Source organism: Astatotilapia calliptera, chromosome 19 (assembly GCF_964374335.1).
Source record: "Astatotilapia calliptera chromosome 19, fAstCal68.1, whole genome shotgun sequence".
In the NCBI taxonomy this organism is placed as follows: domain Eukaryota; kingdom Metazoa; phylum Chordata; class Actinopteri; order Cichliformes; family Cichlidae; genus Astatotilapia; species Astatotilapia calliptera.
The window spans coordinates 9,162,169-9,183,300 of NC_137440.1; the positions used below are offsets into that span (position 1 = coordinate 9,162,169).

At 47.9% G+C, this 21,132-nt stretch overlaps 3 protein-coding genes across 4 annotated transcripts; 1 reads left to right on the top strand and 2 right to left on the bottom strand.

Moving 5' to 3' along the window:
- The first annotated feature begins 8 nt into the window (after positions 1-8).
- On the top strand, positions 9-2,394 carry clec14a (C-type lectin domain containing 14A). Of its 2 annotated transcripts, XM_080293641.1 has the most exons (3): positions 25-165; positions 296-402; positions 790-2,394. In XM_080293641.1, exon 3 carries the CDS (start codon positions 824-826, stop codon positions 1,829-1,831), a length of 1,008 nt encoding a protein of 335 aa, XP_080149767.1. In that variant the 5' UTR covers positions 25-165; positions 296-402; positions 790-823; the 3' UTR covers positions 1,832-2,394. The 2 variants fall into 2 exon arrangements, with proteins under 2 accessions (XP_026007992.1, XP_080149767.1); XM_026152207.2 differs by lacking the exon at positions 296-402 and having other exon boundaries at positions 9-165.
- Positions 2,395-7,446: 5,052 nt separating this feature from the next.
- LOC145422576 (uncharacterized) lies at positions 7,447-9,858 on the bottom strand. Its single transcript, XM_080294078.1, has 3 exons — positions 9,324-9,858; positions 8,436-9,077; positions 7,447-7,917 (listed from the first exon to the last, which is right to left on the bottom strand). Exons 1-3 carry the CDS (start codon positions 9,747-9,749, stop codon positions 7,447-7,449), a joined length of 1,539 nt encoding a protein of 512 aa, XP_080150204.1. The 5' UTR covers positions 9,750-9,858.
- A 5,553-nt stretch (positions 9,859-15,411) lies between these two features.
- On the bottom strand, positions 15,412-20,830 carry lrrc57 (leucine rich repeat containing 57). Its single transcript, XM_026152775.2, has 6 exons — positions 20,619-20,830; positions 18,886-19,146; positions 16,909-17,044; positions 16,391-16,659; positions 15,921-16,106; positions 15,412-15,836 (listed from the first exon to the last, which is right to left on the bottom strand). Exons 2-6 carry the CDS (start codon positions 18,967-18,969, stop codon positions 15,795-15,797), a joined length of 717 nt encoding a protein of 238 aa, XP_026008560.1. The 5' UTR covers positions 18,970-19,146; positions 20,619-20,830; the 3' UTR covers positions 15,412-15,794.
- Positions 20,831-21,132: the final 302 nt, after the last annotated feature.

A 21,132-nucleotide genomic window follows, 5' to 3' on the forward strand; every position in this document is an offset into this window, starting at 1 on the left:
GGTGAGGCTGGCAGTGTGACTGAAGGAGAACCAGAGATAAAGGAGGACAGAAAGCGGGAGTGACAAACAAGAAGAGGAGAAACTGGAAAGAGCGAGAAAAAGGAGGAAAGAACAGAGAGAAGAGGAGCAGGAGGGAGGAGGAAGGAGGAGAAACCGACTGGACTGGTGAGGAGGACAAGTTAGAAAGTGTAAAATAAACAGACGTGATTATTGATTATTGGTTTGAATAGAATAAAAACAGAAGAAAATCCAATGCTGAAGCTGAGAACTTTTATTTGTTTAAAAATCTGCTCAGGACATTTAACAAAGACGACAAAAGTTACTCTGCCAGGATCAGCTGTAAAAAGAGTTTTTCTGCAGATTCAGGTCTTTCAGCGTCTCTCAGGACAAACTGCTCTAAAGGTACTTTTTGTAATTACCCCTTCGGTCAAATGTAACTCAGATATTCACCAGTGGGGGGGGGGGGCAGTGTTCACCGAAAAACTGTGAAGCGCTGATTTAATGTGTGTCAACGAAAAGCTGCTTCAGTCGTCGTCTGCTGTAACATTCGGAAGAATCTCTGCACACCAGGAGCAAAGCTGCAAATGAGCCACTGTTAATGATCAATTCGCACGGCAGTTAGAGGTTCAGCCCGAGTGAAAGCTGGGATCAGACTGAGTTTAGGTCAGGTTTAGACAGAGTCTAGATTGGGTTAAGTTCAGCTTAGGTTAGCTTTAGAGTAGGTCAAATCCTGTCTATGACTATGTTAATTTAAAAATAACAAACTGATTTTCTGATCTCTGGACATAGTGACACCATCACCAGAGGGGTGGAGCTAGAGGATATGGCGTTTCAGCTCTGCAGCTGTTGGACTTTGCATCTTTGCATCTTTGTCTTCCTGCTAAGAAATATTTCCTCTGCCCAGTCTTCACAATACACCCTGAACCACAACAAACTCAGCTTCAACAATGCCGCTAAGAAGTGTCCCGGCAGCAGTGTCCTCACCACTATTGCCACCCAACAGGAAGTGGATGAAATCCTCAAGCTCATCTTCAAATCAGAGCCGTTTCAAAACGAGTTCACCTTCTGGGTCGGGCTGAGAATCACCAGCTCAGAGTGTATAGACAGGTCCAAGCCACTGAGGGGATTCAAGTGGTTAGAGAACAACAGCGAGGAGTCAGAGGTGAGCCAATGGGCGGAGGACCCAGAACATACCTGTACCACAGACCGGTGTGCGGCGCTGAAGGGACAGTTTGATGGGTCGAATGTGACCTGGGGTCTGATTCCTTTAAACTGCCATAAGGACAAAAACGCTTTTATCTGCAAAGTGAAGGATGGGGACACCACCATCAAGCTAGGATCAGAACCACCTCCACCTGAGGACACACCTATAAAACCATCAAAACCAAAGCGTGAACCTGGATTTATTAATGACTCTCATTCCGCAGAGCTGCGTTCATGCCAGCGCCCCTCTATCCCTGAGGCTCGCTCACTCAAAATGCTCTCGGGTAACATGAAGATCCAGGTGCAGTGCTGGTCCTCCATTAGCTTTGACCTGGTCTGCTCAGGAGAACCCACCGTGTGGCGATTGGAGAACGGAGCCCTGGCCAACATCACTGCCATCAAAATAGAGTGTGCCAATGCCACACAGAAAGAGGAAGACTCTGTGTTGTGGTCGACCATCCTGCTCCCTGTGCTGATAGCCACGGGGGTGTTGGTCTTTCTGCTGGTGGTCATCGCGGTGACGGTGAAATGCTGCCTGAACAGGCGGTCAAAGAAACGGGCCATAAAGAAGGCGGAGAAGATGGAGATGAAAAGCAAAAACAGGAAAGATTCCTTCTCATTGGCCTAAACAGCCTAATTGACCAATGAGAAGCCAGTGATACGAGGGAACAGAGCTGTGATTGGCTGTGTTTAGTTACAAAATTGTTGATTGTTTTTCAATTATTGGACATTTTGAAGGCTTTTACCTGTCTGTGGACTTAGGCTCAAAATAACCCCTGACCTCTGTCACAAACTGTTCACAGGTAGATGTTCTTGAATTCATTATTGGTTAATTTAGAAAAGATCAATAAATTAAGAACTGAGTTAACATCTGATCAGTTTTATCTAAATGACCCAATAAAATTCACTCGTTCTGCCTAGTAGCAGAACAAATAGTTTAAATACTTTTAAATTCATTTTACTGCTCATTTAAATTCACCTGTTTAAATATTCTTCTTTATTTAAGGACAGAATATACTTAATCTTCATTTCACTTCACTGTAAATGTTTAAAGAAAAAGGTAATTTCACTGCTGAATGGCATGGAAGTTAAGTTTACTTTGAAAAACTGATGGTTTGGCTCAATCTGCTGATTTCCTGTTTTTGAGTAATCTTTGAATTAAACAGAACTTTATTAAACTTTGTTACCTGATGATGCTGGACTTTTACATGTTCATCAATAAGTTTTTTTAAAATGTTTTACAAAAACAAAAATTTCAGTCTTCCACTTCCCAAAACGTCCCAAAGGTATGTGGACACCAGCATCTATGATCCTATAGTATCACAGCTGTCCACATATTTTAGTGTCTGTGAAGATTCTCGGTCATCCAGGTCATCGTAATCTAAGGAGCTCTGAAAAAAAGCATCTTTCTTTTAGATTTCTTTAAGTGTCTTTGAAGATGTTTCATCTGAGAAGCTTTTTCAGTTCTAAGAGCAACTCCCATAGGGCTTAAATCTGGGACTGTCCACCAGTTGCTCTCAGAACTGAAGAAGCTTCTCAGATGAAACGTCTTCAAGAAACTTGCTGTCTCTTTTTAATCAGGATGTGGCCCAAATTATTGGGACATCTGCTGGGATAACTCCAGATCTCTGGAGAGAGGTTAACAGCAAAGTACACAAGGTCTAAAGTGAATCATAATTACGATGTTTAGCTGTTTCTGGTACAGGAAAGCATCCCTGTGCATCATTATAGGCATAAGTTTGTGGACACCCGAAGGCCAACCTATTGCTGCTGCAATGATGGAAACAGTGAGCTGTCCACATACTTTTGGCCACATGTACCGGGGTTTCTGCAGGACAGCAAGCAGCCACTTTGTGTTTACAAACTGCTTTTCCTGTTTCCTGAAGAACAGCAAAGTTCAGACAGGAAACTGCCCCCACCCCTGACCCAGGGGGAGGTCATGTGACTGATGATCTGATTAATCACGCCTGTGAACAGGAGCTCTGATTTCAGCCCTAAACCTAGTTTGTTTCTGTTTAAAAAGACACAAACGGATCATTTAGTTCAGTCGGTGCAACCAATCAACACATCTGTCGTCCCCTTCAGTAATCAAGTGCATCATGGGAAGTCTGTGTCAATGTTGTTTTACTCGGCTTCTCATCACAAGCCCAGAAACGGCTCGTCAGCAGAGACGAACAGTTCCACTCTATTTCAGATATTTAGATCAGCGCGCGCGCGCACACACACACACACACACACACACACTGGGGGTTGATTGTTGTTATGGTGACTCAGATGCTTCCTGTTTCCTGGAGGAAGTGTATGAAGAATGTCAGGAAGCCAGAGGATGTGGAGGCCGGGGCCATGAGTAATGGACTGCTGTTGTCATAGTAACAGTATGTGAGAGCGTGAGTTGAACTCCGGTCCAGTGTTTAGAAACTTTTATTTTGGAGGGCTTTGTTTTACCACCTGCTCCTGATTGGCTGCTGTGAAACTGAGGCACACCTGCGTGCGGCACAGCGGCGTTAAGCCTGAAGTTTGAACCTGAAGTCCTGTGCACCTCACACAGTCTTGTTGTAATCTTGGTTGGTAGTTTGATTCCAAGACTCGGTCCTGCTGCTTCTGCTAACCCCAGCCCTTCATCAGAGATCACAGGTGCTTTTCTCACGCTACAACCTTTCATTGCACTGTTTTGCAGATCTATCTGCCTTTAAAAGCAGGGACAGACCAACTTCAGCTATTATTACGCTGCCTGGATGTCTTTAAATGTTTTAAAATTAAATGAAAACAAAACAGAAGTTGTCATTTTTGGTAACTTCGTTAATAATCACAGTGACAGTGCTCCGGGCCCATTATCCTGCTACTGTAAGACAAATGTTAGAAACCTTGGTGTGCACGTCGATGGTTCCTTCAAACTGTGTAGTCAGGTGAGTGCAGCAGTCCAATCCAGCATTATTCATCGAAGACAGCTGGCCAAGGTTAAGCCACACCTTCCAGCCAATGTCTTTGAACATGTTATTCGTCTCTTCATTACGTGCAGACTGGACTACCGCAATTCTTTGGTTTGGACCAGGGCCCTATTTCAGGAAGCCGGTTTAGAAAACTCAGAGTGAAAAACGATACTCAGGGTTGAGTAACCCCGAACTGTCCAACTCGGAATATTCGGTTTCAGAAAGGCTGATAACAATTAGTTCAATCAACGTGGAGTTGCTTTAACCCCAAGTTAAGCGCGCGCACGAGGATACATAAAGCCCTGATTAGTGGAGCACAGATTAAGCGAGTCACCATGGAGACGGAGGGAAAGAAGGCGCGGTCAATGTATTTTACAGCGCTTGAGGCCGAAATTCTGATGGCAGTATAGGGCTTTGAAGCGTGATGTCACGGGGGTGGGCGATAACATGCAAATTTTGCGGAAAAAAAGTAACACAGCCTCAGCTGCAAAAGAAAGGGAGCATGCATGGCAAAACATGGCCGACAGAGTCAATGCATGAGTGTTAATTTAAACATTGATCTAGGGATTTCCACCCATTTAACACGTTATTTTATTATATTTTATTTTATTTTTTATTTCATACATTTGATTTTGTGATGTGATTTGAGCGCAGGTGCAACCCAACAGGCCCCAAACGTTCCTGGCAGCAAGTAAAAATGAAATATAAAAATATAGTCCAAACAGGTAAGGTGTAATTGTATTATGAGCCATAGTGCTTGGTCTGTTTGTCCTATAAATCAATTGCAGTTAGAGGCTACATTAATTTCCCCTCTGTAAGCACTTATTGAAATTATCTGAGCACATTACAAGTACATATTTGCTTACTCTGTATGCTCAAATGTGACCCGTTATAGCCAACAGAAAAAAAGCGGAGGCCTGAAAAACAGGTGGGGGTCCTCCACCACCACCACTCACAGAGGCTGAGCAGTTGGCTTCCACATTTGTGATAATGTTGGCAGCATCACATATGATCTTCACAGTGCAGAGAACACAAATTAGCATCCATTACTATAATGAAATAATTTGTTAGTTTGAAATGCTACAGGGAACTATGTACCTGTACATTAATGCTGTGGAAAGACTTCCTGTTCACATAGTCTCCTTCATTTACTGAAGGAGCAATGATTGGAATGTGAGTGCCATCTATACAGCCAATCACGCCAGGGAACCGTGAGAATAAATGTAAAATTTAAGTAGTAGTTCAAGTATCACCACATCATGAATTAAGTTTTGTTCATCCTGATACCTGCAATTTTGTGGCATCCCTCTTTGATAAATCTTGTGGGTCTATGACCGGGGAAAACCACAAACGAGTACAGGAGACGTTTCAGTGCAACTGTAACATTCCTGACTGCCCGACAGACGGTAGCCTTGGAAACGTGCTCAGCGTCACCAATATTATACAGAAAGCTCCCGTTTGCAAAAAACCGAAGTGCAATACAAATAATATGTACAGAACTGAGAGAATGTCGGCGATGTGTCACATGAGCAATATTAGGCCTGAGGATGTTATCCAAATCAATTATAGATTGTGCTGAAAAACGGTAACGTTCACACAGGAAATCATCAGGAAATGATAAAATTTCCAAACGCGCTCTAATCACTCTCTCCTGGCGGAGAGCTCTGCGGAGAATTTGGGCTTCAACATCTACTGGCTCTTCAAGGAAGGGACACGCCATGTCTGACACTTCCTACAGTCTGGTTTCCGACAAAGAGGCGGAGAAAGTTAGGGTTAGTTGAAGTAAACCTGCTAGGGGGCAGGTTAGCTTCACGGAGTGTGTTGTCATAGTAACTCGCTCAGAATTAATCTAAACTCGCTTTGTGAAACCGAAAACCCAGAGTTTTCGTTAACTCAGGGTATACTTACTCAGATTTTGCTCTAAACCGGCTTCCTGAAATAGGGCCCAGGCCTCCTTCTGTCGTCTACAGCTCGTCCAAAATGCAGCTGCTAACTGGAGCACGTAACTGCAGTTTTAGCCTCTACACTGGCTCCCTGTTTCTCACAGGATCCAATTTAAACTCTTACTTTTGTTTTTAAGGCACTTACCAGCCGAGCCGCCTCTCACTCGTCTGAGCTCCTGTTTATTTATGCTCCAGAGTTCAAAACAAATGCTATTCATTCCACGGACCAAACCTCAGTCTCGTGGTGACAGAGCCTTCTGTGTGGCAGGTCCCACACTTTGGAATAATCTTTATGGGATCAGATCTGCACAAACTCTAACAGTTTAAATCATTACTAAAGACACATGTTTATGCTCTGCCTTTTAACACACTTTGACCTAAATATTTTGGTTTTGACAGCCTTGGTTGTTATTTTAGTTGTTTTTATTGACTTATTTCATCTACTTGTTTGTTTTTTCTATATTTTACTACATCATTGTTTTATTTTTTTGTTTTGTTTTAGTGGCATTTTACACTTTGAAGCACTTTGTGCAACATGGACTGTTTGGAAATGTGTTGTATAAATAAACTTGTCCTTGACCTGTACCTTTAATGAATATCCATCTATTTGTGTAGAAACTGTCACGGCTGGCGGAATGAGCCGTGTGGTGTGGAGGAAAGGGAGGACCCAAAATGCAGCAGTGACTGATGATACGAGTGATGTTTATTTACAAAGTGACAATGGCAGAAACAGGCAGTGAGGCATGACAAAACGACTGAAGAAACCTAAACTGGGAGAACTAAATGACAAACCTGAGACCATACAAAAGGGGTGCGGGGCAGAGAGACGCAGAGACAGGAACACCATAGAACGCAGACGAGCCAACAACGAACACAGACCGACACCCACTATACACACACACACACACACACACACACACACACACACACAGTAATCGGGTAATCGCACACAGGAGGGAAGAACAGCTGATCTGAATACACATGATGACTGGAGGACACAAGCTGAACACAATGACAACAGACACAGACTTTCAGAACAAAACAGGAAATCTAGAACCCGAACCGGACACAAGGGGGGAGGACACAGAATAACTAGAACAGAGGGAAATAATCACAAAACACAAAACGCTGGGTCAACGACCCAGGACCATGACAGTACCCCCCCTCCAAGGGCTGGCTCCAGACAGCCCAAAACAAAAACAGACGACCAACCCAGGGTGGGCGGCGGGGGCCCAGGACGGAGGGACCAACACAAGCTCCAGCGAACCGAGAGAATTGTCCAAAACAAAAACACACATGCTGGAGCACGAGAACAAAACACAGTTCAGGAGGCCGGCCCGGAGGCTGACAACTCAGAAGTCCAGGACAGTTCATCTTCTGAGGCCGGCCACGTCGGCGACGTAGATCCATAAGCCGACCGAGCGGAAGGCAGCGGTGGCGGAGTGGAGGCAGTTCAGGGGGCCGACCGTGCACACGGCAGCGGCGGCGACGGGGAAACCGTTCAGGCGGCCGACCGTGCGGACAGCAACGGCGGCGACGAGGAAACCGTTCAGGCGGCCGACCGTGCGGACAGCAATGGCGACGATGACACAAGTCTGGAGGCCGACCGCGCGGAAGGCAGCGGCGGCGTCTAGGAGGTCGTCCATATTGACGATGACGCTCCACCAGCGGCCTGGTAGATGACCGCCGATGTCGAGGCGGCAGTTCGGGACCCGAAGGTGGCGTGGCCGTCGCAGCACCAGACGAGACCGAAGCAGAGGCCGGTCCAGGCGCGGCTGAAGCTGAAGCGGAGGCCGGTCCAGACGAGGCTGAAGCTGAAGCGGAGGCCGGTCCAGACGAGGCTGAAGCAGAGGCCGGACCAGACGAGGCTGAAGCAGAGGCCGGACCAGACGAGGCTGAAGCAGAGGCCGGGCCAGGCGAGGCAGATGACGATGCTGCAGCCGGGCCAGGCGAGGCAGATGACGATGCTGCAGCCGGGCGAGGATGAAGGCTCGGAGGCTGCAGCTGGCGAGGACGATGAGGCTGCAGCAGGCGACGGCGTGGAAGCCGGAGACTGTAGCGCTGCAGGCGTGGAAGAAGCTGCTGCTGCCCGTGGCGTGGATGAAGCTGCAGCTGGCGAGGATGATGAGGCTGCAGTTGGCAGCTGGACGGGCTCCTCGGGCCCTCCAGCTGACGAGGCAGGAGGCTGGCTAGGTTCTCCTGAACCTCCAGCTGACGAGTCTTGAGGCTGGACGGGCTCCTCGGGCCCCCCAGCTGACGAGACAGGAGGCTGGACGGGCTCCTCGGGCCCCCCAGCTGACGAGACAGGAAGCTGGGCGGGCTCCTCGGGCCCCCCAGCTGACGAGGCAGGAGGCTGGACGGGCTCCTCGGGCCCCCCAGCTGACGAGACAGGAAGCTGGGCGGGCTCCTCGGGCCCCCCAGCTGACGAGGCAGGAGGCTGGACGGGCTCCTCGGGCCCCCCAGCAGGCGAAGCAGGAGGCTGGACGGGCTCCTCGGGCCCCCCAGCAGGCGAAGCAGGAGGCTGGACGGGCTCCTCGGGCCCCCCAGCGAAAACAGTCTCTGGACCAGTGGGCACCGGGGCCCCTGGAACACACAGGTCAGAACCAGTAGGCGCACGGGCCTCTGGCAGGCACAGTTCAGAACCAGCAGGCGCACGGGCCTCTGGCAGGCACAGTTCAGAACCAGCAGGCGCACGGGCCTCTGGCAAACACAAGGCAGACTGCAGCTGCACAGAGCATTGACCCAGCTTGGGCAGCGACAGCCGGATACAGTCCTCAGCTGGCTTCTTAATCTCCAGGGGTCCAGAGTCGGCCGGGGGCTGGGACCCAGCCTCTGGGGAGGCCCTGGAGTGTGTCACAGTCTCTGGGCTGGCCAGCTTTTGAGGACTGATTACAATATTATATGGTGTGTCTCTCTGCTTGACATGAACAGGTGAAAAATAGTTCTTTCCGGGTTGGATGGACTTAACTTGTTGTGCAGGAGGAGTTGGTGACAACGATGGCTGAATAGGTGATAATAAGGCGGATGAGTCTCTTGTCAACTGAGCTATTGACTGAGCTATGGATTGTAACCAAGTGTCTAATAGGTCTGGCTGTGACTGTAATGGGGGTGACGGTTGAGTGGCTAACTGAGCTAGTGGCTGCTGGGCAGCTAACTGAGCTACCGGCAGGGCAGCCGACTCAAAAAACACAGCCCCGGAATAAACAGACACACAGTCCAAAACAGAAAAAGGGTCCTTTTCACTCACCACAGCTGGCAGTTCCAAAGTCCTAGTCTTCGGCTGTGGGGTGATGCGCCGACGGCGCGATCGTCGCTTCCTCCCGGGCAAAACCTCCGGCGGGCCGGGCAAAACCTCCGGCGGGCCGGGCAAAACCTCCGGCGGGCCGGGCAAAACCTCCGGCGGGCCGGGCAAAATCTTCGCCGCCGGGCTGAGTTGGGAAGCGGTAGCGGCTGGTGGGTGAAGGTGCAGTTCGTTGAGTATGAAGTCCTGTGCGAGTGGGTGAAGAGAGTCTAGCAGCCAGGAGTGAGCAGAGATGAGCTGCTGTAGCCTGGCTTCTACAGCGCGGAGACACTCTTCCCCCTCATGCTCGAGCCATAGGTTAACCAACCTGGAAACAGAGCCAATTAGTTCCTTCCGAAGCTCCTCGGGAGGTGCGGATGCCGCTGGGTCCATGTTTGGTCGGCTCGTACTGTCACGGCTGGTGGAATGAGCCGTGTGGTGTGGAGGAAAGGGAGGACCCAAAATGCAGCAGTGACTGATGATACGAGTGATGTTTATTTACAAAGTGACAATGGCAGAAACAGGCAGTGAGGCATGACAAAACGACTGAAGAAACCTAAACTGGGAGAACTAAATGACAAACCTGAGACCATACAAAAGGGGTGCGGGGCAGAGACAGGAACACCATAGAACGCAGACGAGCCGACAACAAACACAGACCGACACCCACTATATATACACACACACACACACAAGGTAATCGGGTAATCGCACACAGGAGGGAAGAACAGCTGATCTGAATACACATGATGACTGGAGGACACAAGCTGAACACAATGACAACAGACACAGACTTTCAGAACAAAACAGGAAATCTAGAACCCGAACCGGACACAAGGGGGGAGGACACAGAATAACTAGAACAGAGGGAAATAATCACAAAACACAAAACGCTGGGTCAACGACCCAGGACCATGACAGAAACAGAGTAGAAATATTCTTTATTGTCCCTCATTGGGGAAATTGGCATGTTGTGAAGCGCTCCGACTGTTCCGGGAGAGCAGAAAAGTCCATTTACACAGAAGGAACGAATAAAGAACGAGAACGAACTGGCCAAACTTACAACATGAAAAAATGAATACTTATGAATAGCTTAGTCTGGGCCAAAGAAATGTGAAGCTTTTCTAAAGCGCTTAAAAGCAACAATAACTACTTACAGAAAATGGAAAAACTGCAAATACCAGCAGGATGTAAACAACTTATTGTGTTTGATGGTTATAAAGTCTAACAGGTACTGAGAGGAAGGACCTGCAGCGTGAGCGTCAGGCGTGGGGTGGAGACACTGCCCGACCCCCTGCACTGGGTTGACGGGGCATCCAAGGACAGAGCCGGCCTTCTTATCCAACCGCTTCCTCTCAGCTGTAGACGAGCTGCTGTTCCAACAGACAACACCACGAAGGTAAAAAAAAAAAAAAAAAAAAGGTCTTCAGGAGCGCCCACTGCAGTCCAAAGATCTCAGTATCCTCAGCAGGTAGAGTCCACTCAACACTTCCTGTAACGAGCATCAGTGTTTTACTCCAGTCCAGTTTGTTGTTCAGGTGAACACCCAGGTACTTATTAGAGTCCACTATCTCAGTGTCAGTTCCCGGGATGTTCCCCGGTGTGGGTGTGGTGGGTGTGCAGAAATCCACCGTCACTAATAAAGCACATTATCAAACAAACAGGCTCGTTATAAAAAGCTTCTGGTGATCTATGAAGTGAACAGCTGATAAATGTTAAAGTCATATAGCTGCTTGCTAACACAAACATGCAATCAGCCAATCGCAGAGCAGCAGCTCAGTGTCACTCCTGTAAGAACAGGAACTGAGGCTGAGGTTCACACAGGCTGTGTCCCAATCCGGCGACCGCACGCTTGAAGTACACGCACTTCGTGGACTACGTATGGCGCGTACTACGAAGTGCGGAAGTGAGAGGCTTGTGAAATGGGTCTGGCCTGCGTCACGCTACTCAGGTTGCCTAGCAACCATGATACTAACAGCTGGAAACGTTTCATACAGCTTTGTGTGACAGAAATGAAGGAGAACAAAATGTTTTGTTGTTCGTTCATTTTTTTTATGACATCACTTTGATTAGTTGAGTATCTGAGGCTGAGACCACAGGACTGTGAAACATGATAGTTGGGCTTCATTTCTGTACTGAACAGTCATTTAAGATTAGTTAGTAAATAACAATTAGCTAATGTTGTTCATGAGACTAAAATCATCTCACTGTGGTAATGTAAATATAATATGGCCAATATTATAGTTATTGTCAGATTATGATATATTACAGCAGTGAACATGAACTCTGTGCCAAATACTGAGCTTCAGTAAAGATTCAAGTTGCAGCTATTTATATTTCCTGTCACCTTAAATCTTCACTCAAAGACACTCAAGTATCTTTGACAGTGTATCTATAGATGTATTATATATAAGAGACAAATGTCGTTCCTTCAGTATGCTGGCATTACTGAATTTGGCTCAATGCTTACATATATGTGTAAAAAGAAAATGTACGAGCTGTGATAACTGTGTCTGATAGAATGAAGAGTAGACTGATATATGAAATATTCCTTTATTGGGTGAGAAAATCAGACCATGTCATAACTGCTTTAAGTCATACAGAATAGATATCAGAGCCTTAAACAGGCTGACTTCTGCTAAATGGGTCAAACTGGGCAGAAAGTATCCGAACACATAACATCCTTATAGAATGTGATGTAACACTATAGATCAACTTACCTCAGAATATATAAAGCATATAAACAATTACAGCAATATGTATGTGAGGACTCAGGGCTGTGTGTCGGACAGGGTCGTCTGCAGCACGCGGGCCCCACAGGGAACGGTTCTGGCACCGTTCCTCTTCACCATCTACACTGCAGACTTCTCCCACAACTCCACCCAGTGCTTCCTGCAGAAGTTCTCTGACGACTCTGCAATGATGGTCCACTCCAGAGTTCTCCAGCTTGTCCTTCAGGACCATGGGAAGAATGGTGTTGAAGGCACTGGAGAAATCAAAGAACATGATTCTCACAGTGCTCCCAGCGGTCTCGAGGTGAGAGAGGGAACGCTGCATGAGGTGAATGACAAGTTTAATGTTCAGAAACCTAAAGTATGTATCAGCAGCAGAATGGAGCTAAAAATAAATGTTTGTTTCAGTTCTATGAAGCTTTGAGTATTTTGGATTAGTAGCACTGCTGTGTTTGTTGCATGCGGAGAGTTCCGCCGTTTAAATAATGCCACGGAGAATGACCGTTACCCCATCCCCCACATTCAGGATTTTTCTGCCAATCTCGCCGGAATGTCGATTTTTTCTAAAATTGACTTGGTGCGGGGGTATCACCAGGTTCCCGTGCGCGCCGAAGACGTTCCTAAAACCGCTGTCATTACCCCCTTCGGCTTGTTCGAGTTTTTGCGCATGCCGTTTGGCCTGAAAGGTGCCGTCCAGACCTTTCAGCGGCTGATGGATTCCGTTTTGCGTGGGCTGCCATTCGTTTTTGTTTATCTGGACGATATATTGGTGGCCAGCTGCTCAGTGAGCCAGCACGAGTCCCATCTGCGCCAGGTTTTCCAGCGTTTGGCAGCGCACGGCCTGATCATCAACCCTTCCAAGTGCCAGTTTGGGTTGCCTGTTCTGGATTTCCTCGGGCACCGCATTTCCGCTGAAGGTGTGGTTCCGTTGCCCGACAGAGTCCAGGCCGTTTCGGCTTTTCCGCGTCCCACGTCGGTTAAAGCGTTGCAGGAGTTCTTGGGGATGATAAATTTTTACAGCCGCTTTCTCCCCAGAGCTACCCACCTGCTACAGCCACTCTATGCTGCCTTGAAAGGTAAAACAGCCAAAGATCCGGTTGACTGGCTGCCGGAACACGTCTGTGCGTTTTCCGCAGCCAAGTCTGCGCTGGCTGACGCCGCCCTGCTGGCCCACCCGCTTCCGTCGGCGGAGATCGCGTTGACCACCGACGCCTCTGACGTGGCAGTGGGTGGGGTGTTGGAACAGCGGGTTTCAGATCTCTGGCAACCGCTCGCCTTTTTCAGTCGTACGCTCCGGGATGCTGAACGCAAGTACAGTGTTTTTGACAGGGAATTGCTGGCCCTGCACCTCGCGACACGACATTTTCATTTTTTCCTTGAGGGTCGCAACTTTACTGCGTACGTTGACCACAAACCTTTGACGTTTGCGATGTCCAAGGTCTCTGACCCATGGAGCGCACGCCAGCAGCGCCAGTTGGCAGTCATTTCAGAGTTTACCACAGACATTCAGCATGTGGCTGGTAAGTCCAATCACGTCGCTGACTGTCTCTCACGTGTGTTGGTTTCTCCGGTGTATGTCGGCATTGACTACGCTGCCATGGCCGCCGAGCAACGTGCTGACCCGGACGTCCTTGCCCTTCAGTCAACAAAAACGGGCCTCGTGCTGGAGGACACCCCGGTGTGGGACGGCGGTCCGCACCTTCTTTGCGACGTTTCCACCGGCCACCCCTGCCCGGTGGTTCCCCTTTCGTGGCGTCGTCGTGTTTTTGACTTGGTGCATGCCCTCTCTCATCCCGGCGCCCGGGCTTCGGTCAAGCTGGTCAGCGTCAGGTTTGTTTGGCTGGGTCTTCGCAAGACGGTGAAAGAATGGGCGGCGGTTTGTTCAGTTCAGCCGTTCCAGCCGTTTGCTTAAGCCCCGGGTCCTGGACTAGTTCTGCTGGGTGTTCGGGGGGGGGGGGGGGGGGGGGCGCATGTGTGGTGGACCACTAGAGGGCTCCACTCACACCCAGTGTATAGGAAGTATGTCCCTGTGTTTTGTGGCGCGATATGCGCAGTTGATGTTGGAGACGAATAAAGAAGGAGTGAGAACTGAGAGCTCTGTGTCGTTGATGCTTACCTCCACAAGCTCAGTATTTGACACAGAGTTCAGGCTCATTGCTGTAATATATCATAATAATCTGACAATAACTATAATATTGGCCATATTATATTTACATTACCACAGTGAGATGACTTTAGTCTCATGAACAACATTAGCTAGTTGTTATTTACTAGCTAATCTTAAATGACTGTTCAGCACAGGAATGAAGCCCAACAATCATGTTTTACAGTCCTGTGGTCTCAGCCTCAGATACTCAACTAATCAAAGTGATGTCATAAAACATGAACGAACAACAAAACATTTTGTTCTCCTTCATTTCTGTCACACCAGCTGTTAGTATCATGGTTGCTAGGCAACCTGGCCAGCGCGACGAAGGCCAGACCCATTTCCGCGAAGTGCGCGTACTAGGAAGCGCTGCGGTCGCTGGATTGGGACACAGCCTGCCTGCCCATCTCATCCTCTGATGTGTCAAAGCTCAGATGGCCCCCTCAGTCACGGATCTCAGCCCAGCAGGATGTGGAGGAACGGGAGAGCCGTATTATTGATGCGGCAGCTCTCTGATGATGTCTGCAAGCAATGTTTCTACCAGTTTCTGGTGCAGGACACACCCGTTCTCTTTAACGGCGCAGCGACCCATTTGGGATCCCCTTTCCGGCGTATTGCTCGCGCTTCATAAGCTCGCATGCTTGGTGGGACGTCACCCTTTAACTGAGTTTTTATTAAAAGGAAGTGAAATTCTCCATCAGTAATAATAAAAGGTGTTTCTTTACCAAAGAATTTTCTCAGGTGGACCCGGGCGTCTGGTGGGAAGGAGAACCAATCAGCACGCAGGAAAAGAGAAGTTTGACTGCTTCCTAAATATGGGACGAGAGATGTTCATCTGACAGCTGGCACAGGCTGAGCAGTCATTAGCGCGGAGCTTAAACCACAGAGGGATTAATAGCCTTCTGCGTGTTAGTCTTCAGCATTTAAATAGACAGAAGAAGAAGACTTAAGATGAACTTCCTGCCGCGCACCGCACCTCAAAAATCAAACTTTACTGACTTTTCCATTACTGTCAGATCAGCTGGGCCAGTTAACATGAAAGGATCATTCTGTTTATTATTGATCATCTGATTAGGTCCTTCATTAGTAGTTTATATTGATTACAGCTGAGGAAACGGCTACTCAGACACAGAAAACATCTGGAAACTTCCAGCTGTTAACTCTTCACACACACACGTTTTGTTTTAGACGTCTTTAATAGCTGTTAATAATTAATAATCAATCAACCGGCTGCTGACATTTTACAAAGCATGTTTCTACAAGGTTAACTAAACACTTGCACTGTTTTCTCTGTCCATGACTGAGTGAACAATAAAGTTTGATGCAGTCAAACATGGCACCGGTCCTCTTCTTCAGTGTCGTGAAACCTGTCCTGTCTCCATGGTGCTCTGGAGGTTTGGATTTCTGGGGGGCGCTGTGAGGAGTCCCGGCTGCTGTAGTCTGGTTTCTAGCAGCAGCAGAAGCAGCAGCTGTGGGAAGTGCAGGGGTAAGAGGGGCGGAGCTTCAGCCGAGCCCACCTCCAGGTGAACCTCACAGATCCAGACTCTGCATTGAGGGTTCTCAGGCAAACTTCTTCTTTGTGGCCGTGAAACGCTCCATGTACTGAGGAGGAAACAGAGCGTCATCAGAGACCGCAGGAGGACTCGCAGCCTTGGACTCGATCTGGTCTCAGACCGCAGCACTGACCTGATCGTATCCCTCCAGGTCCCGGAGTTTCTTCACCTCAAACAGGTTTCCCTCCACCGAGAACAGGGACACCTGGGACTCGTTCAGGATGGACTGAGGGATGGAGGAGAGCTCCAGGCAGTTCTCCTCCAGGCGGAGGACCTTCAGACGGGGACAGCGGGAGACCTCCGCCGACACCACCGAGATCTGGACCGAGAATAGAGGACCGGGTTAGTACAGAGGAACAACACCAGACCCGGGCTGGGATTATCAGAACCTCCTTGGAAGTCTGTGGGATAGAAAGCTGTGGGAGACGTCATGGAGTGACCGATCAGTAATTATTGATAACTGATTGATTAAGCACCTTTGGAGAACTGTTGTTGTGGTGCTTTATAAGTAAAACTGATCTTTAATACTGGGTGAATTGACAGCACAGGGTCAGCCCTTCCAGGCTTTCCTCCTGGTTCTGGTTCTTTGGTGGACTTACAGACCTGGTTCTGGTTGAGGTTGATCTCGATGACCTGCAGCTCGGACACCTCTGCAGGGACGTTCTGGATCTTGTTTCGGGACAGATCCAGCAAGTCCAGCTGCCTCAACGTTCCGAGTCCGGAGGGGAACTCTGAAATCTGGTTCCCGGCCAGGCTGAGGGTCCGCAGGGCTTTGAGCTGGCCCAGAGTGGGGGGCAGCTGCTGGATCCGGTTTCCATTCAGACTCAGGGTCTCCAGCTTCTTCAGCTTCCCGATCTCAGAGGGAATCCCAGCTGAAAACAGAACCACAACACAACCGGGTCTCACAGGTCTGAGCATCGGGGTGGATCCGGTTTGTTCTGCAGCTAAACCGGATCTAAAGACATACAATCTGGGGATTTTTAAGTCGTTCCAACCCTAAATTAAACTAAAAAAAGCATCCAAAGAGAACAAATCAAATGCTGAAACAATAATGTGGTTGCTTTTTGCTTAGCTTTAAAACACAGGTGTAAAGGTATAACTGCTGCGGGTCGAACACTCACCGAGCCGGTTAGAGTTCAGCGTCAGACTCTTGAGCTGGGGGAAGTTTCCGATGGTGGCAGAAAGGACCTCTATCTTGTTCCCGGACAGATCCACCGTCCTCAGGTTGGCCGTGAGCCTCTGCAGCTCCTCTGGAAACTGAAAGCAGACCGAGACCAGGACAGGCAACTCAGGACAAGCGGGACAGGCGACTCGGGACGCTGTCTGTTTTGTATAGGTTAAGCTTGGTATGATCAGGCCCTGGGGTGTCACACTCTAATGGTGGCGAGTGTAGGGCTGCTCGATTATGGCAAAAATGATAATCGCGATTATTTTCACTGAAATTGAGATCTCGATTATTTGACGATATTTATTTAACAATAACAATGTATTGAATAATGACTTTAAAGATTGTCAAAAAATAATATAAAATAGTGTGCAAATACTGACAACAGTGCAAATGTTTGCAATATAAAAAATGAATGAAAAATGTAAACATCTATGTTTAGTGAACTTTGCAGTGTTGCTCTGTGGTGCAGCTACTACACCATAGCAAAGTTTACACACTGTGTCTACTTGATCCACGTCTGACTCTGCGAACCCATAATGTTTCCACACCACTGAAGTTTTCTTTACCTCTCTTTTCAACCAACGGCAGTCACTCTCCTCTCCAAATAACTTCTGCTTAGCTTTCCGAGCTTCCCTCGGGTCCTCTTAATTGTTGTGAGGCGTGTTCGAAATGCAGAGAGGTGCGCTCGATTTGCCACACGGAGCAGCGCAAGAGTAAAGCACGAGGGAGGGGCTAATAATCGGCTCAGTCATTTTTAATGATCGTTGAAAGCCCAGATCGTAATCGTGATTAAAATTCGATTAATTGAGCAGCCCTAGGCGAGTGTACGCCTACATGCTGCAGCTCTGAGCTCTCCAGTTCTGTGTGGTTTTTTTTCTTTGTCATTTTGTGTTTTTTGCTTTGTGATTTAGACAAAAACAAATGAGGAGGTGCCAGATAGCGATCCACAAGATGGACGAAATCGAACCGCAGCTGGCCACCAACAGACTTGTCTGAAACTGCTGTGTATCGATCATAACGGAAACACGGCTCCCGATGCTATCATCCAGCTACTGGACTGGACTCTCCATCATCAGGACCACATAAAGAGTCAGGAAAGAACCAAGCGGAGGACTCTGCATCGTCACACATAACAACTGGTGGACACACAGCTGAGTCCTCGACAGCTTCAGTTGCCCGGACTTATCCTCTGTCAAGTCGGCTGCAGAGCTTTTACAATAGTACACATAGCTCCTGTTGCTAAGGTCAGCATGGCTCTAAGCTGCACAGTACCAACGGATGCAGATACATCCGGATCGGGCCGTCATCATTGCTGGTGATTTTAACAACTGTTTAAAGACGGTTCCTGACTTCTCACAGTAGGTGGAAAGTGCCACCAAAGGGAAAAACACAGCAGGCCATCTTCTTCTGACCATGTGGACAGGATCCAGGATTCCTGACTCCCAGGAACCCACACAGGAGCATCTCCTGGACTGCCCACACCACCACCACGGTGAAGAAAGCTCAGCAGGCCCGCACTTCCTGAGGAGAAACAGGTTACAGTCGAATCCTTCAACCACTCCGCCATAGAAGGCCTGCTGTCATTGTATCACAAGCTCCTCATACACGCACAAAAATAGACTCCAACATAAAGACTGCACAAAAAAGTTACAGACCCAGCTCCCACCCCTTCAGCAAATCGCAGATAAACACCATCTGGGCAGGTGTAGAAAAGGTGATCACCTGCTGATTTATTCGTTTTTATACATGTGTGAACACGTTTCTGTGTGTGTTTGTTCTGCATCCCGGCGATACCACTCCAGTTTCATGCAATGACAGTAAAGGCTCTGAACTGAAAGGAGAACTGTCCAATCACAGGCTGCCCGGACTGAGACGTCTGACGCGTCAAACGGGTGTTTAAATCTTTCTGTGCATGTGTGAGTCAACTCACCTCCTGCAGACCTTTCCCCGTCAGCTGAAACACTCCCGTCTTCTGGGAGGTTTCAAGGTGAGACTTCAGCGCGCTGTTCCCCATCTGCACCCGCAGCCAGGTACCAGCCCTCCACTTGCAGGGCCACCCGAAGTCCTTCCAGACAGGCTGATGGATCAGCTGACAGCCGTATCAGCGCTCCTCCTCGTCAGCAGGTATTGATGAGATCAGACAGTGAATCCCTGCAGGTGAACAGTCTCTCAGGTGTCCTCGCTCACAGACCTGTGAACATGTTTGTGTTTATTTATTTTTATTTTTTTGCCTTAGATACCGAAATAGTATTTTAATTTACATCCGAGCCATAAAGAGAGAATATTTACAACTATAGAAGCAATTGAAACAATCACATAATCCGAAATAAGAAAAACAAACAAAACCAACAAACCTACAAACAAAAAAAACAAAAAAAAAAACCCCAAAAAACCGGATGTGTTGGTAGGGGGTGATCCTATAAATATATACTCTCATACATCACAGTTATTGGTTTGTAAAAATAAAATCTGGCCTATGAGGCGTGATATATTTGACCCAGTTTTCCCAGTATGATGTAAATTTCTCCAGCTTGTGGTTAACAGAAGCTGTTATCTTTTCCATGTTATAGATTTCCATTGTGAATGTTTGTGTTTATTAGTGAGATTTGAACAGAGGCAGCGTGCAGATGTTTCACTCTGAAACTGAAGACTGAAGAACAAAGTGAATATTCAGAGAAAAGCTCTGCATGGGCTGCTGCTGAGCTCACAGACGTGCTTTGTCTCCACGTCCCGCAGCATCATGCCAACGTAAGGCTCCGAGTTTGGCTTGAAAACCCTGATTCTTTTCTCTAAGCGACCCGTCCTGACCTGAGCTGAGGGAAACAGTATCAATATCCACCTGTGCTGGGCGGCGTAGGATTTAAACTTTTTCCCATGTTGATGCACAGATGAACAGATCAAACACTCCCTGTGGATTAAAGGTGTTTTATAACAGAGAAGGCCTGCAATAACTCATTCACGTTAAAAATCCTCAGCTAACTAACATACAAACCATTAGCATCGTTAATAACTGCACTTCACCAAGCACCACGCTGACTCTGGCAGGCAGGCTTCCCTAAATTTACAACATTAATCTTCTAAATTTGCCGCTTTATCCCAATTTGACCATCAGTGGTCCTGACCCAGCTTTGTCAATAATGAGTGTGAGGGAAGAAACCGGACTTATCATTGGCTTTCTACAGCACACCCCAGTAATGTGTAAAATGCATTAGTGTTGAAGCCTGAGCTCAGTAAACGCACTTGTGGGAAAACCTCCTCCTCTGTAGTGTTAAACACACCTGGAGTTCTCCACGGTCACCACAGGGGCCGCCAAATCCCCCAAACTGAGGCGTTCCAGATCAATGCTGTGGCAGCAGAGAGGGGCTTCAGCTTTAAGGTGGACTTTAAGAGGTATTTAAGGTGGTCAATTTCTTGCAGAGGGGCAAACTGATGCACACCCACACTCACACACCTGTCTCTCTAAAGCAGGCTAACGCTCACCCTTCAGCTGTCACAGGAGGTAAAGGTGAGTCACGTGTTCACCTGAGACCTGAGAGGTGACACACTCACCGTCAGCAGCCTAATCGGCCCCAGTCTCTCCTCACTGTAAACACACTGTAAACATTGATGCCACCGCCACCCTGCTAACAGTTGAGATAACCGGAAACGGCTCTGTTTACATACCGACACAATGTCGCCCTTTGACCCCAGTGTGCAAGTGTCGCGTGTCCAGGTGCTGTGCTTAAATTTATCCGATAAAAGGACAAAAAATAAAGATCAGTAGAAAAGTGAAGCTCGGAAGCCGCCCTGACTCTGCGCTCCTGCTTCTTCTTCTTCTTCTCTAATGAAAGTCCCGCTCAGGGCTGCAACGCCGCCACCTGGTGACAGACGTCACTGAAATCCTGAACGACTTTCTTCTTGTCATGTGACCTCAGCAGGGTGTGACGTCAGATTTTGGTCCAGGATTAGGCAGAAAGAGACGTTAGTTAGTTCCATCCAACATGTACATTTCAAGATTCTGCGACATTGATAGAAAATGTACCTTTTGTATAACTGAACTTGAAAGTGTTACTCATTTGTTTTATGGCTGTTCATATAGTGCTACATTTTGGAGAGAGCTTGAAAATTATATACTGTGCAAGACAACATACGAAATCAAAATTGAAGAGAAAAACATTATCACTTATTTTGAAACTAA